Source organism: Polyodon spathula, chromosome 10, assembly GCF_017654505.1.
Source record: "Polyodon spathula isolate WHYD16114869_AA chromosome 10, ASM1765450v1, whole genome shotgun sequence".
Classification (NCBI taxonomy): Eukaryota; Metazoa; Chordata; class Actinopteri; order Acipenseriformes; family Polyodontidae; genus Polyodon; species Polyodon spathula.
In genome coordinates, this window is record NC_054543.1 from 39680213 (window position 1) to 39698906 (window position 18694).

General features: G+C 36.0%; 1 protein-coding gene across 3 annotated transcripts in view; it reads right to left on the minus strand.

The window, feature by feature from the left end:
* The window catches only part of LOC121322302 (myosin light chain kinase, smooth muscle-like), a 74054-nt gene that overhangs the window by 14376 nt on the left and 40984 nt on the right, over positions 1-18694 (minus strand). For all 3 annotated transcript variants that reach the window (XM_041262084.1, XM_041262086.1, XM_041262085.1), the window contains 8 exons: positions 11697-11834; positions 10326-10523; positions 8892-9138; positions 8156-8236; positions 7057-7892; positions 5319-5435; positions 4582-4665; positions 933-983 (listed from right to left, as the gene is read on the minus strand). In XM_041262084.1, coding sequence (XP_041118018.1) covers positions 933-983; positions 4582-4665; positions 5319-5435; positions 7057-7892; positions 8156-8236; positions 8892-9138; positions 10326-10523; positions 11697-11834 — 1752 coding nt within the window. The remainder of the gene's footprint in view (positions 1-932; positions 984-4581; positions 4666-5318; positions 5436-7056; positions 7893-8155; positions 8237-8891; positions 9139-10325; positions 10524-11696; positions 11835-18694) is intronic.

Genomic DNA, 18694 nt, shown 5'->3' on the forward strand with positions numbered 1-18694 from the left:
ACGGGTATGGGTGTGGGTATCAGCATGGGTGTGGGTATCAGTATGAGTACGGGTATGGGTATCGGTATGAGTGTGGGTATCAGTATGAGTACGGGTATGGGTATAGGTATGAGCGTGGGTATTGGTATCAGTATAGGTATAGGTATGAGCGTGGGTATTGGTATCAGTATAGGTATTGGTATGAGTGTGGGTACTGGTATCAGTATGGGTATCGGTATGAGTGTGGGTATTGGTATCAGTATGGGTATGGGTATCGGTATCAGTATGGGTGAGGGTATCGGTATGAGCATGGGTGAGGGTATCGGAATCAGTATGGGTATCGGTATGAGTGTGGGTGTGGGTATTGGTATGAGTGTGGGTATCGGTATGAGTGTGGGTATGGGTATCGGTATGAGTGTGGGTATGGGTATTGGTATGAGTGTGGGTGTGGGTATCGGTATCAGTATGGGTGTGGGTATCGGTATGAGTATGGGTATCGGTATCAGTATGGGTATCAGTATGGGTATCAGTATCAGCATAAGTATGGGTATTGGTATGAGTGTGGGTATCAGTATCAGCATGAGTATGGGTATTGGTATGAGTGTGGGTATCAGTATCAGTATGGGTGTGGGTATCGGTATGGGTGTGGGTATCGGTATCAGTATGGGTATCAGTATGGGTATCAGTATCAGCATGAGTATGGGTATTGGTATGAGTATGGGTATCGGTATCCTTATCAGTATAGGTGTGGATATCCGTATGAGTATGGGTATCGGAATGAGTATGGGTATCAGTATGGGTAGGCAAGTGTCCAAAAAGCAGATGCAAGTGAAAAGGAACCTACCCGACCCTCAAAGACAAACATATTAATTTATTTAATTGGATTTGGAGTCAAAGTACTTTAGACACACTGGTACTGATGTTCTTTTATTTAAAGGGAATCACAGTTTTACCTAATTTAGGAGGTGTCTTTGGAGCCGGTTTCCTCTTTATTGTAGCTTCCTCTGTAAAACAACAAAGACTCAGCATTAATATATAACTAACAGGTAAGTTATGATGTACTAAAGTGCTGGATCTTTCAGATTTCTTAGTTTCATTTTAAATCAGAATAGCAGAAAGTGCCAGAATGAAGTACTCTAATAGTAGTGATAAATTATCCTTATGGGGGTGTCTTTAATCAAAGTGAAAACAGTGGCTGCAATACGCACTGTATTGGAATTAATCTCTCCTGTGCACACTTTACATACCAAATTGAGGTCAATACGATTTGGCAGAATTACAAAGTATATATACACTTTTACGGGAAGAGTCTTTTTTTTTTTTTTTATCCCACTATAAATAAATAAATGGAACAGGACTAATGGTCGTGCTTCAAGTTTAACTCAAAAGGGTAAGAGACCAATAACTCACAAATCCAGTGTAGGCTACACAGTGACTACAATCCTGTTACTACAATTGAACTTTAGCTACATTGGAACTGCAATTAAAGATCGCTGTGGACCGTGTTAGAACAACAACAGTCTAACATTCGTCTCAGTTCTCTATTATTTAGGGAGCCACTGTTAACTGTTCTCTGCTAAATGTTCTTGGGAGTAGGCATTCCCTGCAGCTTATGTCCCTGAGAGTTTTCCTTTTTTGGTAATACTAAATATAGTACTAAACTACCCCGTTAGTGGCTTTCTGCACTATTTATTTCCTGTTTTATCACTGTCAATAAGCAGTCTGTAGTAAAAACAGTTACTGCTTCAAGTGAAGCAGAGTCATAGAAGACAGCAAATGTGATTTCAGAAAAACAAGGACCACATATTCATTAGTATATGTTTTTGTGGTAGATAGTGGTACAACTGAAAAAGCCAAAATGGATTGCAGATACAGCTCTGTTTGACATTAGCCAGATAACTAACATGATTTTACCACCTCTGCATTAGCCCCAAATAAAAATGTTGGAAGATTACACTATTTTCCAGCCAAAAACATACATTGTCCTCAAAAATAGCTCTGGTTTCACAGTGTATGTTCTTGCCTGTTTGTTTTTCACAGGGGCATTTTAAATTTCCATAGCAATTACACAGGCAGGAATGCATTGAAATTGTACAGAATGTGTGATGAGTATGTTGGCTTTTTTTTTTAGCAGGCAATTTACTGTGGATTTCCACCAATAATATTTACAATGCAAACTGAACAGCCTGAAGGCCGTAACTGAATACTTTTAAGAAATGTGTTGAAGCAAGCCAGAATGGGTAAAATGTAATAAGATTCAATACAACATAATATTATTTAGGAAAATAATTCTGCCTCTATTTTACCATAGACCAGTTTACTGGGGATTTCCATCAATCATTCACAATGGTAACTGAACATCCTGGAGGACAGAGTTATATAATGTTAGGATAGAAAGAATAAATAAATAACTACAGTTATTAATAATTGTAGTACTGAATTGATTTACTGTCAATCAACAGCTTTATAATTGGTGTGTGTGTCAGCCTGCAGTACATTAACAATTCTCAAGGACCACTCATTGTCGATCTGAACACTTAAAAAAACAAACAAAAGAACAACCTTAAACTGCACCTTGCCACTCTGAGAACTGTCTCCTGATTTCAATTCAAACAATATTTATATGTATAGTAAGTATAATAAGATCCATGCCAGCATTTAAAAGCTTTAAAAATCGTAAATATCACTGTCAGCTAGATTATCTAGTCAACACTGTGTCTCCTGCCACCACACTATTATTTACCATGTCCTTAAACAAGTCAATTCTACCACAGCAGTTAATGTGGGTGCAATAAGGATCCCACACAAACAATGCTACAGTTTTGCTACATGAGCCCATAACACTTACAACACATACGTGCCAACAGTCCCTATATGGTCGGGACAGTCCCAATTTCCTAGCAAATGTCCCGCGTCCCGATTCATAGGAAGAAAGTCACGATATTTACCCATAGAAAATAAATCATTTATTCTGCACAGTAGAGTTAGTGAAAATCACACGGCGGAGATAAGTGTCCCGATGAACAGTTTCCAAATGTTGGTAAGTATGACAACATGTTTTTGTGGAAAAAATAAATATATAAATACACTGTATATTTTTCTTTAAAATGCCTACATATTTTCATTTAGGTGTTGCATACTACTTCTAGTAAAACCATTGCTGTAACATTTAAAACAGTAAACATATAATAAACATGGAAAATATTGACTTGTAGAGCTCTGTGTCCAGATTTAAATGCTTCTTCAGGCCAGTGGTTCATGGTATTACTGTGCCCCATAATTCCAAAAAACAACACCCACAAGGGTTACTGTTTTCCATAACGGAGAGGATGAAGGAGTGATTATTTGTACTGCATTGCAAAGGGGATCAGTGTAAGGTGGTTGTCTACAAGTTCCCATGGATATGTTTAAAGTATAAATGTCCAACTGATGTTCAAAGGGCAAGAATCACTGGAAAGAAGAGGTTAGCAGGTACACTGTCTTGTAAGTGACCACATTTGAGAACATCTAGAATGGGTAAATGAGAAGTAACATACTTGTAATGAGAGGCAATCTTTTTTTTTTTTTTTTTTTTTTTTTTTTTTTTTTATCTGTTGCTGTATGTTGCCGGTTGCTATGGATCAAGGATATGAGAAACCAAATCATGCACCAGCTACAGTAAAGCAGATGAGCTGGCACAGAGCTTAATATTTTAATCACCACACCACACAGCCCTATATAGTTTTTTTTTTTTTTTTTTTTTTTTTTTTTCCAGGAAGCTGCTGGTCCATGTGTGAACAGAACAGTTTACAGAAGCTGCTTATGTATTCCCAGAAAGGAATGGGAATCCAGCTTATAAAATTCGATATTAGCAATTTACAACAAATTGTATGGTGCAGCAAAAACATATTTACAACATCCTTAAGCACTTGCACGTGCGCGCACACACACACACACACACACACACACACACACACACACACACACACAGTCCTGTTCTGCATACTTCAGAAAAGTCACAGAAACTCTTCTGGGCTTTTTTTTATATACTCCCAGATGTCACTTGTTAAAAATATATCTACTTACCTACATACTAATATATACACTGTTTTAAACCGCACCATCTTTCAGATGAAATACAATGGTGAGTAGATCTTTATACAACAAATATCTGAATGTAACTTATTACTTTTACATCAGTTTTAGTTCCCAGTAAATTCCTGCATATATGAGATTAGAAAAATTAAATACATTTACTTCAAAGGCTAAGATGAAGCAAATCAAGGAGATTCAAATCTATCTTTCACATAACAACCTATTTTTTACAATCAGCCCCAAGTACATTGCCAGTTAAGATTTATGGAACCAAATGATTATTGATACTAAGATGTTACAGTGAATTGTGAGCACATACCAGTCATCTACATAAATGCTACCAAAGTAGACAGCTGAAGCACAGTGAATCTGCAGCTCATTGGCAAGTCAGAGTCCAGGGTTATATCAACACTGTGTTTTTTCACATGCTATAAAGAGACCTCTTAAGGGCAGCTAGCGTCAGTGGGAACATTTCACAATTCCTAAACAGATCCTTTTTTGGAAAAGCAGGATGTTTTAGGAACTTACTTTCTGTCATTGGAGTTGAAGGCGTGCTTTTCGGTTTTTTGGCCTTCTTATCTGATGGTTTGGAAGGATTTGTATCGGAAGGATCTGAAAAGATATGCACTGGTTAAAAAGGAGTTAGTTGCTTGGTCCAAAAACACTTCCACATTTTAAATTATAGTTCTGTTTTTGTATATTATGTAAGCAAGCTGAAATTGCAGGTCTATACCAGTTGTTTTCAAATATCTAGTTTTCTATGAAGAAAAACCACATATCATTGTAAATACAGTACACTGATTATGACCAATCTCATCTTGTTTCAATATCAAACTGGAGCTGTCAATTACAAATCCATTCACCTACCTCTAATATGGTCCTGCATAATATCATTCATTTATAGTATACATGTTTTCCCTGTAGTCTAAAGCTTTTAAAATGCACAAACCATACAAACGTGGAAAAAAAGATAATATTCTGACAGCTGATTAGCCTAAAATGATGTCACTATGAAGTACACACAAATTAGATTTTAGTGTGGTGGTCCAGATTTTCTGGTGGACCTGGGGGGGGGTGGGGGAATAAAAATGAAGCCATGTCAAGGCTGGAATTCCCTTTACATCTTCTTATTTTGGACAGTTCTGTTATGAGACGCAAGCACTGAGTTACAGCACTTGTTTGTTGTTGAGGAATGCAAGAGAGCATTTCACAGTTTAATGACAGGAAGAAGTTAAGATTAAGCTGGTCACTGGGGAGGCACTTACCATCTACATGGACAAAGCAACAGCACTCTGCTCTCCCAGCAGAATTTTCAGCTATACACTTGTATTTGCCTTCATCTTCGGGCAGGGCCTTGTCGATTATGAGGGAGCAAACACCTCCTAATGTAAATATAAAAATGTTATGAAGATCCTCCGCTAAACACCTCTTCCCTATCAAATTTACAGCGTGAAATTGACTTGTTGAATTGTTCTGTGAAAGTGCTTTAGAACACTGGCACGTGTTTTAGTTCTGCTTGCATAAGTGCAAAGTTTACCATATTTTTTCATCATGTTTTTTTTTTTTTTTTTTTATATATATATATATATCTATCTATCTATCTATATATATATATATATATATATATATATATATATATATATATATATATATATATATATATATATATATATATATAAGAGAAAAAAACTTTGTGTTTTCATGAACATACCAAGTAAGTTCTTGAGATTTATAACATTATATGGGACATACTTTGCACTTTTGCAAAAAGGTACAATATGTTGTATATTGGATTGAGGTTTAGGTACTGAGCAGGTCAGTCCAATGCAGTTATTATAATATAGCACTTTATTAAAATGTCAAGTCAGCAGAAATGCAAAAACCCCTTTGACTCAAGGCTAACTTTTACGTATTTGCCATGGGGTTTCTTCAGGGTGATCAAAGGCAGATTGACCTGCCTGGGATAAAGTCAACCCAGGCAGGTCAACATAAACCCATGCTGAAGGTACTGTAAAATACTTTTTGTAGCAATACCTGCATGCAGGTAACTGGTAAATCCAGCATATGTGCTGACTGTTGCTACAGAATGTAAACATTTAAGATCCATTGAATTATAGAGTAAGTAGCGGGGTTCTGATAAATATAACATTATGCATTCCCATGTGTTGATCCAACTGTTTAAATAACAAACCTGTAATGTTTATTTTCATTGTTAACATACTGATACATTTTTACACTTATAACTTTAAAGTCTGCTTTAAAGCTTCTTTCAAAATGGCCGCTGTAGTAAACTGGGATTTGAGAGTTGTCCTCTAAATCACTGCAGGAAGAGCGATTAAAAACAACAACAACAAAAAAACACAACAACAAGTGCTCTGGCATTTCTGTTCTGTACCCACATCATGGATCTTTATTGCTGTCTTACCTGTTTGACAATAGGGGCAATAATCCTTACACTACCAGTGCACTAGAACGGACATTTTGAAAAGAGCTTAAAACAGACTTTAAAGTGTTAAATGTAAAAAGTTGTCAGGATGTTAACAATGAAAAGGAAAAATGACAGGTATGTTATTTAAACAGTTGTAGCAACACAAGGGGACGTGTAACCCTGCTAAATACTTAAAAAAAAAAAAAAAAAAAAAATTATATTGCATTACATTTGCAGTCAGTGAAGAACACTATACAACATAGTAAATATACAAATAGAAAAATATAACTACACTCTAAAAATGTGCAATTAATAAACAATATCTACACACTTGCTCAGAATAACATATACTTGTCACTTTTACTGTACCTACAAAAACAAAAAGGATTATTGGTATTCATAAAGTTCTGTTTTGCAATAAACTTACAGTATATTAAAATATGAAAATATGAACTTAATACAACATTTATGTTCATAGCAATACGTGTAGTACTGTGTGCTCTAGACGCTTCATTTATTCTAGCACTTTATAATTAAGTAATGGAAAAAAAATATATTAAAAACATTTATAATACCTTCCTGGGCCAGGACAATGAACTTGGATGATTTGATGACTTTTCCATCTAAACTCCAGGTAACAACTGGAGGTGGATCGGAAGCAACCTGGCATTGTAGACGCAAACGTTCCCCATCAGTTACATGAGTGTCACCTAACTGCTCTGTAAACACAGGTTCCTTCCCTATATTGTTAGATTTCTTTCCAATAATACTACCATCTACCACAGGGCATCCATGTTCACAGTTCACATCGTTCTTCTGCTCCTTGTTGTCAGTCTGGGATTTCTGGACCTCTTTTTTACCTGCACTGTTGTCATTGTTGTTGTTGTTGTTGTTGTTGTTCTCAACAGGCGGTTTCTTTTTTGATCCCAGCACAGATCTAAAATCTGGTGCTGCATTCTTAGCTTGACTTTTCTCCGGATTTAAAACCTTTGGAATTGATTTTTTACCCAGTACTGCCCTAAAGTCAACCTGCTGTGAGTTGTGGACTTTTCTGTCATCTTCAGACAAGGTCTTGGGTTTGACCTGTCGCTGGAGGTTAGCCCTGAAGTCCATTTGCTCAGCTGATAATTCCTTTAAGTCCTCCTCTGAAATGCTTTTGGTTGTGACTTTCTTTCCCAACACAGTGCGAAAATCAACTTGCTCAGCCTCTTGCTGCCTGATCTTATCCTCACAGTGTTCCTTTGTTTCCACTCTCCTTTTCAGCAGCCCTCGAACATCTGCCTCGTATCCTGTGTCTTTGAGATCTCTAGGGCTCTTTCTGGCAGCACCAGTTCTACCAAGCCTTAAAGTCCCATGAATGACTTCTTCTTCTCCTTCTTCTCCGAAAGGGTCAGCCTTTTTCACTGGATCTCTGTAAAAAGAAAAAAAAAAAAGAAAAAAAAGGCTGGGTTTAAAATCCAGAGACCAAACTCAGCCTTCATTTAAAATATGTTAATTAGAGGAACAGTTCATTTTAGTACTGCATCAGTGATGACTTCAGTAGCCATATAAGGGAACAATCAAAGACAGGCCATACTCTTTGAAGTAAACAATTTGTTTGGTCACACTTAGGGACTGGATCTGGTAGTGCAAGAGAACAAGCAGTGAACAGGTGTGCCTGGGAATTTTACTTACGTTTGGTGAGTCTCCTCACTGGACAGCGAACCTTCTCTGACGAACAGAGACACAAGGCAGCTGCAGTCCCCAACAGGGTTTCTGTAGTGAAGTGCAGGCAGTTAGCATGGGAGCACAAACACCCCACACACAACTAGCAAATAAACGAAGAGCAAATAAATTGCTTATTATAAAAAAATAAACAAAAATGTTTTTCTGCTCTAATTCCAAATAGAAATCTAGGTCCTCTTACTAGATGGTCTCACAAGAAAGTGACAAAGCTCTCCAGATTCAGAACCACTCTAGGCTTTCTAGTGTTTGCTTTCGGTTTATTACGACTTACATAGCCTTCTAACATTATTAGCTAGGCCCCTTTCATACAGCTATCTCACTGAACTGCATATAGCCAATCACCACCCATCAAAGGCTACCAAGAGTTTATATTATAATGCTAAATATGCAAACCATATATGGAGCTAAACATTTATTCTTCCTTCAGCAGGGAATTGCTCAGATGATTTTACAACTGTGTCTCATTAACAATGCTGCTGAACTAGTTCCCTTGGTTCCCCTCAGTACACAAATGGATATTTATAAAACACTGTTAACCAGCGGTTTGAGAATACTGCTTAAAATTCATTCATAATGTTTAAAACAATATTTCATAAAGTGTTTACAAATACATATCACTATGGCACAAAAGCGACAGTAATCACTAAATGCAAGTAAAATGCTTTGTTTAAACTTGAGCACGTACTTCAGTTTTATTTCATATTCTCCTGCATGGTGAGGTTGAACGTTCCTGAATAACAGCGTAACCAGGTCTTCATTTTGAAGGATTTCACAGGCTTCTTCCAAAACTATCTCCTTTCCGTCTTTGAGCCACTGGAAATCTGGGAAAGGATCCCCAGCGATCGCGCAGGAGAGCAGAGTGTGCTGGCCAAGCCCTGCTGTTACAGACTTTGGCTTGCTAATAAACCAGGGCTGAACACCGTCCTGAGGCTCTGTAAAAATACAATATGAGCTACAACATAAACTCCAGTGTTATGAAATCATCTACACTCATTTAAAACATCAAATCAACTGAGCTTTTTAAACAATAGGCTGCCAAATTCTCCTGCCCTCGCATCTGAAGCTATTCAAGGAATTACAGTATGCAACTCAAGGTTACCATTTAAAACATGAAAAATACTGCACCAAATGACATTTATATAGTTTTCATTAGTACTGCTCTGTCATCTTAAATTACTGTAGCTTCCTCCATATTCTAATCTAATTTACTACATTTTAAAACAGCAGTTCTAGTAATAATTCATAAACATTTCCATAGAGTTTCATAGGATTGCATAAGAGTAACATTTGAATAACAAATTAAGTTATTTTGTAATGATTTTAAAAAATGTATATCGAAGTCAAGGTGCACACCACAGAAGCAGTAGTAGCTAATGCATTGGAATTCATACAAATTTGTGTCCATTATTTTAGAGTGGAATCTGTAAGTCTTCATCCATGTTTTCACTATGTGGATGGAGGAGGAATACTTCTCACTGAATTACAAGCTACACTTAAAAACACAACTTTGAGACTGTGCAATTTACATGTAATAAACTTTACATTTTACACAACATATGTGTGCAGGTAGTTAACAAGGTATGTAGTTAGCATGTATTCTTAAACAGCTCAGCCAAGTTGCGAAAAATGTGTACAGGCTCTCTGCTTATATACAGCAGTTGGACCCTGGCTCTGTTGTTGGAATATCTTGTTTGTGCTTCTTTCATAACAGACTATATATTGTAAGCTAAAGTATCATAGTGAAATGAGACCATGTTTTGAGTCAGTTTACTTTGTTTTGAGTCAGTTTACTTTTTACAACAATTAAACAAATCTAGAAAATTGCATCCTTGTGCTATTTGCATTCATTACTAGATATTCATAATAGAAGGCAGAAGAATAGGATATAGAAATATACACAATGCACACATACTTCCCTCTCACTATGTGTAAAGTGCAGGGTTTAGGCTAACATTGGTAAGCTTGCCAGAAGCACCATTTAAAGGGTACATAAGGACTTTTTATATTAAAACAATACACACACCTTATGTAAACAGTTGTAGCAACACATGGGAACATGTAACACAGTAGAATGAAAAGGTCCTTATGTACCCTTTAAAAGCTTTACACCAGTAGGTACCTTGCACAGTTAATGTTGCCTCAGACCGTGTCTCTCCAAACTCATTCCAAACTGCACAGGTGTATTTCCCAGTATCTTCTGGGAAGACCTCTTGAATATATAGGATGTATTCATTCCCTTTCTTTTCAAAATGAAAGTCTTCTGACTCCTGTATTTCTTTTCCATTATGAAGCCAAACAATTTCAGGTTGTGGATTACCTGAACAAAATATTAAAGGAAGGTATATCAGTAACATACAGAGCTTAAGATAAAGGATATAACACACGTGTTGGTACCATAAAAGGTAGTTCACCGTGACCTGCATCTAAAGTCTAAAAAACTGGTCATTAATAGTTTCATCAAAACCAGACGAGTGGTTCCCAACACGACCTTCAGTGTCACGTGTCAGCAGCACATTGAGGCAGATATGCAAAATGGCTTCAGAGTTTCAAATCTCATCAAAAACACGCATTCAACGAGTGGGAGCTAGTCTGAATCCTGGTTTTACTGAGCTGTTGAACTTGGTTGAGGGCTCACATGGAGTGCTACATTATCCTTAGACTTAAATCTTAATCCACCTCATTGAGCTACAGTGACCCCTAATGGCCTGGGGCCTCATGAGTCCGAGAAGACTTCCCAGATTGGTGCCCTGGTTCAGCAGCTTGTTCAGCTTTCAGTCCTCCTGACTAATGAATTGGCTGAATGGTTGAAGCATTGAGGCTTCATTAAAACTAAATACAAATCTGCCATTAAATAGGGCTTGACAAGATTAAACAAAAAAAAAAGCTATACTGTTCCTCATGATACTTTTCATTGGTATTCAAAACAGAAAAATTAAATAGAAGGCAGCCAAAATGAAACGAAGAACAGAATTTAAGCATATTTAAAGTATATAACTGAACATGACAATCAAAACTGAACATCAAACCACAAAGGAACAACCCGACACATGTAAATAAGCCACTTTATTCACAATCATGTTTTCAACACTTGTTGATCGCATTTTATTTAGGTGGTGTGAATAGGTATTTTACATATTCATTTAAAACAAAATTAATCTAAATCAGCTCACATTGATCTTACTCTTAAAGGACAGTTACAAAAGAAGAAAACAGTCCATATTTTAAGCCTAAAGTTGTGTTTGATTAGCTCAACAACTAAAAAGCTTAATCTGGTAATGTCAGGAAGGGTAAAAAGCATTGTTTATATAATACAATCACATAGCACAGCTGTTCTTCTCATCATGTCTATTTAAAAATAATTTACTAACCTTGCTTATCGAATGTTTTTAAAGGAAAAGATGGTCCAAACTGTCTGAAAAACGATCCATACCTAGGTGAAATCATTGCTATTTTTACGCCTCACGCAAAGGTATATCAAAATCAGACTTACCTGTCACTTCAACAGTCATTCGGACTTGACTTCCATCCATGACTCTCATATCAGTCAGCGCTTTCAAGAACACAGGAGGGAAGGTCTTGTTTGCTTCTTCAACATTTTTGAGCTCATCCCTTTTAACTGCCTTCTTTTCTGAAAGTAAAACATGGGCAATGTCCTTTTTTTATATAATGAATCAATACAGCGGGTTTAAATGTACTACACACTGTACCAAAAATATCAGAAATGGGTAATAAAATATAAAAACTGAACAAATTAATTTGTATTAACAAAGGTCATTATTTGTTTTTAGCAGTGTAATTAATTTTAAAATGCAATTAACATTAAGAGTTTTAATGTGGGATTTGAACCTAGTACTTCATACACATTATTACATTATACACAATGACATTTTTTTTATTACTGCAATACATTTGAATAAAATCTAGTTATTTTATTTTTTTAAGATTACTAGTTTGATGTACCTCACAATAAAACAACAACTATACTTGGCCAAACCAATTTTTTTTTTTTTTTAGCTACATTACTTTTTTCTATTTTATGCAAATGATAGTCTCTTTATAAACTCCTTGATGATCTGGGTGTGCTAAATCAGAAACAATCAGAAACTATACACTCTAATTGACAGAACCTACTGTAACACTGAGGGTAATATGTAGACTCTGCTCCAGATGTCAGCACATTGTTAAGTAATTGTTAAAATTATGAGCAGGGAATAAATATAAAACTGGCAGTACAGTATGTACTATTGGACTGCTTACAACAGAGTTGTGTGGTTTACGACTCTTTGTGGGGGCACAGTGGAGAGAACCTATTTTTCAGTTCAATAAACTAATTTTGCCTACAGGAATAACACTGATTACAAAAGATCCCTTAGCGCAACCGACAGTTGTACAGAACTGTAGTTGAACCTTTTCACTGTCATCAAAATAAACAGAACACTATTTTTCTTTGCTTCTTTAAAATTACAGCTTCGTCATTCTATTAAATTCTTTATTTAGCATATTATAATTATATGACATTGTACAGTAACAGTAAGAAAAATGTTTTTTGTCTGAATTACTTCATGGGCATTGAAGGTTTTTCTTTTTTGTGTGTGTTGCTGTGGGAAAACACTGATGGCATGCTTAACAGATTCTTAGATTTAAAAAAATATGTTGGCATCGTTCCTGACCAATTTACATTTCCTTTCCTCTGTTTCACTACTTTGGCAGATGGACAGTACACAAAACAGAAGATACTGTAATTCAACAGTAGCAGAACTGTCACTCTTAAACTTACCAGAACGATTCTGCGGGCAACTCCTCAATAAACATTTTCCTGGTGGAGAACCAACATACTGAGTATGAAAAGCACTAATTTCCAAGCTTGCTCAGTTACCGATCACGTGTTTGAATCAGACCAATTTCAAGGACAAAATCTCAGACATAGCGAAGAAAACATCAAACAAAAAGAGGAGAATGCTCATATTTCCCCTTGGTTTAGCTGAATCTCTTTCTGGGAAATGCCTCTGACTTTCCTCAGAATCCCACCAGCTCTGAGGAAACACTGCTTAGTGATCTGAAGCAGATCCAAAGCCATGCCAACAGAACTGGAATGAAAGAGTGAGCTGGTCAAAGGCTCTCCTCTCCATAACAACTAACAGCCTTCATAAAGACAAGCACAGATAACAGAAATGTCAAACTTGAACACTATTTACTATAAAGTCAATTTGCAGTTTGTAAATGTTACTTTTCACTCCATGTGGTTGTTTTTAAAAAAACATTACATTTTTTGCAAATATATTTATTTTACAATGTGTTTTTTGTTTTGTTTTGTTTTTTTTTAAACAAAACAAGCATGCCAAAAACATCAAACACATAACAAAGGTCTTGTTTAAATGGAGAACAAGATTGCCCAGCTCTGTAAAGGCATTAGACCAGGACATCCTCTTGGCCAGGCAAGTATTTATTGCCGTACATGTTCACTCACACAACATTTAGGTTTTTTTAAGAAAACACGAAAAGAGCTGTAGATTAATATTTAATATTGTAAAGACAAATGAATATGCAATTTCAGCACAACATGAAGCAAATCCACTTACTCTACCAAGCTCTTCTGGTTTAACTTACTGAACAGGACATTTAACTATTTAGATTTTTTTTTCACAGTCCTGGAGGTTTACCAGTTAAATTGGATGATTTTGGATGATTTTGAACCAAAAATGTCAGAAGGGTGATTATATAGTTAGTAAATTAATTTCTTACCAATACAAACATATAACTGGAAGTGGCCCCAATCGGAAACACAGAGAGATGCTATCAAGCAAATCCAGACTGGTTTCAAAAGAGAAATGCAAGCATTCAACCCTGTATATACACTTTCTCCATATAGGACAGGGTTGGTCAGAAATGTGTAGATTTATTGAGACCAAGTGTCATTGTGTCATTTATTGGGATTAGAATATGCACAATGTCTGTAACAGAGGTTGAGGTATGGACGATTTAGCAAGGACAATTTCAAAAAGCAAACTGTGAAGCATTACAGTATTATCTTAAGTTTAAGAAGTCAGGATCAACACTCCCAACAGATACTGTTGTTGGATAAACAAGGGAACAAGGAAAGAACCAGACAAATTAGGGTTTGAGAGAAAGCTGAGGGGACTAGTACTATTTTAAGAATAAAGGATGAAACAACAACTCTGAAAGCCCAAAAATGATCTAACTGTATTTTTTTTTTTTTTTTTTTGGTAATTACTGAAAACAGGAAAAATGATTATGTCGGAGTTTGTTACTGTTACATCAATAGCCTTTACTTTGGAATGTTAAGAAGAGTAAGGGATACCAAACCAAGCGATTCTACAGCAAAAAAAAAAAAATGTAAAGATTATAAAAAAGTAATAAATACAAGCTACAACATCATTCACTTAATTCTCTCTACTTAATAATGTATCTGCCGCTACCAGTAAAAAACATGGATCACAACATTGGGTGATGCCAGAAGTAGACAGGGACACAATCTCACCATTAATTTCTATAATTAATGTTTCATTAAAAAAAAAAAAAACCCTAATGAGGAGTTTCAAAATCTTTAGGTTAAATTGCTTTTTTGTCTGAATGGATTTTAGGAAATCACTTGAAACATTTTAATCAGCAAGACTGTGATACCACATTTCTTTACTGCCAGAAAGCTAATGAGTAAACGAAAACGCTTTATTTCCATCCTCACTCATTGACATTTACCATTTATAGCCTTTGGTTACAAGACTAATACATCTGCTGGCTGAACACAGGGACTTAACTCATAAAGAGCTCATCAGAAAACCAAACAGACAACATACAGTGTTTCCTTAAACAATTCTCATTTTGGCATGCCACAGACTGGGGTCCAAGGCTTTTGAAATATGTTTCCACAATGTGTACGTTAAACAGAAAAGCACAAGTAGTGAGTTTTGTTTTTGACAAGTTATGTAAACCTATTAAGGAAATAAGGGTATTTTTTTCTCCAAACCTTAAATATGTATTCCGGTTTATCTTTATTTCAATCTCTTCTAAATATTTAACTTTGACCTGTCAAACGAGCCATGAAGAACAATAAGTGCCTTGCTGTTTTTTTTAATTTTTTTTTAAATTTTATTTTTTGCCCTTATAAAGGTTTGACATTCAACATAAATGTATTTGTTTGCCAAAAAGTCACCAAAAAAAAAAACCACACTGATCTTGAGTTTGAAATAATGTACGGATATTGTGTTTGTTTTAATGAAAATATTACTAATACACCCTGTAGTACATTCTGAACACACAGCATTGTATAACTTCCCCTTTACTTTATGGCATATATATATATATATATTGAGGAACAAGCAAATAAAATTAGTATGTGCAACCCTTTAAAAAACCCTTAAACACCCATGCCACCCCTGTGATGTCCATTCTTCACTGGCTCCCATTGGTACAAAGGCTCCATTGGGGCTACATACCCAGCTGCACTCTTGTTCCAGGGACGCAGAGCTTTTAACCTTTTAACCCTGCCCACTTTCAATAGGTCAGGCTTTCTGTAAACCCTTGGTGGCCTTGCTTTCAGCAGACACAGCTTACCAGAACTTTCTCCCTATACCATACAGCGGCATTGGTCATTCTCTGGTGAAGTGCCTGACCCAGTCAAAGTTATCTTAAGTTATCTTCTGTGACCTCACAGTGGAGAAAATAGTTTAACAATAAAACAACTTTTTAATTTAAAATACAATTTTACATTTTAAAACTTATTCAGATATATTTTAAATACTGATACATTAAAAAGGGCTTAGACAGCTTTACATAAAACCACATAGTAGATCCTTCATGGTTTAGAGGTTAACAGGTGAATCTGTGATAAGCTCCAATAATGTTTACAGGATAACAGTAACTAAAGAACAAACAATTACGAGTTAGACAACATGGTTTCTACAATCAAAGAAATCAAATCAACAATCAACAATCAATTCTGCAAGCCAACTTTACCTGATTTTATACTACTGGTATATTGTTATCACCTCGGTAAAAAATACAACTAACTTGCAGAATGGAAATATGTCCCAAATCAAAACATATGGTATCACAGCAGGAGTCAGATAATAATAAATAATAATAATCTTTATTTTTATATAGCGCCTTTCATAGTGGACCACCATCACAAAGTGCTTTACAAGATACGAGACAAGGGTGTGTAAACTATGCATCAGTTGCAGAGTCACTTACAATAATGTACCACCCGAAAGACGGAGCACAAGGAGGTGAAGTGACTTGCTCAGGGTCACATAGTGAGTCAGTGGCTGGGCTGGGATTTGAGTCGGGGACCTCCTGGTTACAAGCCTGTTTCTTTAACCACTAGATGACACAGCCTTTCTCTCTCTCTCAGCCTGGGCTTTTTTCATGAAGCTTAAGCAGTGTTCTCTGCAACTTACAAAGCTAAATAAACTAGTGAAACACTAGGCATTACATCTTAATCTTAAAACCTTCAGATTGGCCTGAGACCAGTTTAACAGGCCTCACATCGGTTTGAGATAGAACAGTTTTCGCAAGATCAGTCTAAGGAAAGTTTGAACAGAGAAACTGGTTATATAATGGCGAGCTTTGACAAAACCACTGTGTCCTAGTGGATGAATTTGTCTATCTTTTTAGATTTCCCTGATTTAAAGACCATTTTCCATATTTCCGCATATTCCCTGAAGATATTTTTCATGAAGTAATATAGGACTAAATAAACATCAGCCAGTACTGTGTTATTTTTTTTTTTAAATAAATTTAGTTGTCTCCAATTTTTTTACCCCAGTTTTAGTGTGCCAAATTATTATCTGTATCCTTGGCTCACCACTTGGGAGCCCCCGCTGTGTTATTTGTTTTGAAGGAAGTTGGTTGTGCAGTTGACAAACGTTTTTTATGATTTTTTATGGTGGCTCTAAAAAGAAGAGGGTTTTTTTTTTTAATCAATTTTATAATTTTCATATTCGTTTTCATTTATTTGATCTTGTCTTTTTCTGACTTTTTTCAATTTTACAAAACTTCTATTCTTTGTCGGGGAAGATTTACAAACATCTGATAAATCACCATAAAACAGTTTTTCATTTAAGATGATTTTTTGTTTCCATGGAAATGCCATCAGACTGATAAAATAAAAAGTGTATTGAATATTGCTCCCTTTCTCGTCCACATTAAAGAGCTGTGTGGGAAACTGCTGGTATTTCATATCTGCTATATAAAAAAAAAGGAATCTGCGACATAACAAATTCTATGAAAAATGTAGAAAGCAGATGTTCAATTTAATACCAAAAGCCATCAGAGAACATAAAAATAACATTTATTTTAAAGCAATGAAGCCTTAACAAAGGTATCGCTCTAACAGAGGTTTTTATTTAGCATTTGGTCTTTAGAGTGATTTCTGTTTTTATGCCCTATAAACTACATATCATTTCTAGCCAAGACGTTCATTGACCATGACTTAAAATGGCCATAAAGGAAGTCAGAAATAATAGCCTCAGTTAAGATTGTGGTTCATGAAAGAATGTGCTCAGATGGCATTAAAACTTTTGATGTTTTTTTTTTATACATTTTAAATTATCGCCCTGAGAAACTTGTAGAGAGTAAAACATTTATTTTCAACAGCCTTCTAAGAGACTTCAAAGAGAAAACTTACTTAGCACTTGGGAACCAGGGGAGCTGGAGGTGTGGCAGCACCCCCTGGCTTCAAGTACAGGGGTGTTATGCACCGACTGGTGCAATGATAAATCCGGCTAGTTTTATGAATCTTATGCGCTGTGTGAGCAGTGCACTGCTTCTTTTTACATGGCTTTTGAACATAATAACAGACCAATCAGCGCTGACTATCACAACAGAGGCAGTATATTTTATAAATGGCACATGTCCAATCTCGGTTAGTAGTTCGAACGCATTAGAGGCTTGTATACAGTCGAGCAGTTATGGAAAATGACCCAAAAAAATTTTTTTGTTAATTCTCAGCTGCTAAATCAACTTGCCACAACTGTTGCTAACTTTGGCTACTGCTTTGTGGAGCAATACTAAAAACACACGTACACAGTGACATTAAACAAAACGACAAGGGCCTTATCAAACGGTAAAGCCCTATACAAGGGTCCTATTGCTATCAAATGGTATTGTTCAAACTATGTTTAAACTGTTCCAAATCAATCCGCCAGAAAATAAATGGAGAATAGTGTTTGTGATCAGCGGCATTATGACAGAAAGATTCTCGGTGGTAAATCTCCCCCTCTACCTGTGAGGGCACTAAGTAACGGGATCAGAGTACTCTGGACTACTTGGCCTGACACTTTGTTCCGAGGGTTAAAAGGAAGTCGGTCATGTAGAAAAGAGACAGAGCTTCAATACACTAACTCATTGACCCGGAGGACAAATGATGTAGCAGCTGCAGATCATAAAAAGCAGCTGCAATCATTTACCAAGGGGTGAGTGATGGTATAAATAGGGGTCGAAGCAATGTTATCTGTTGTTTCATTTTTA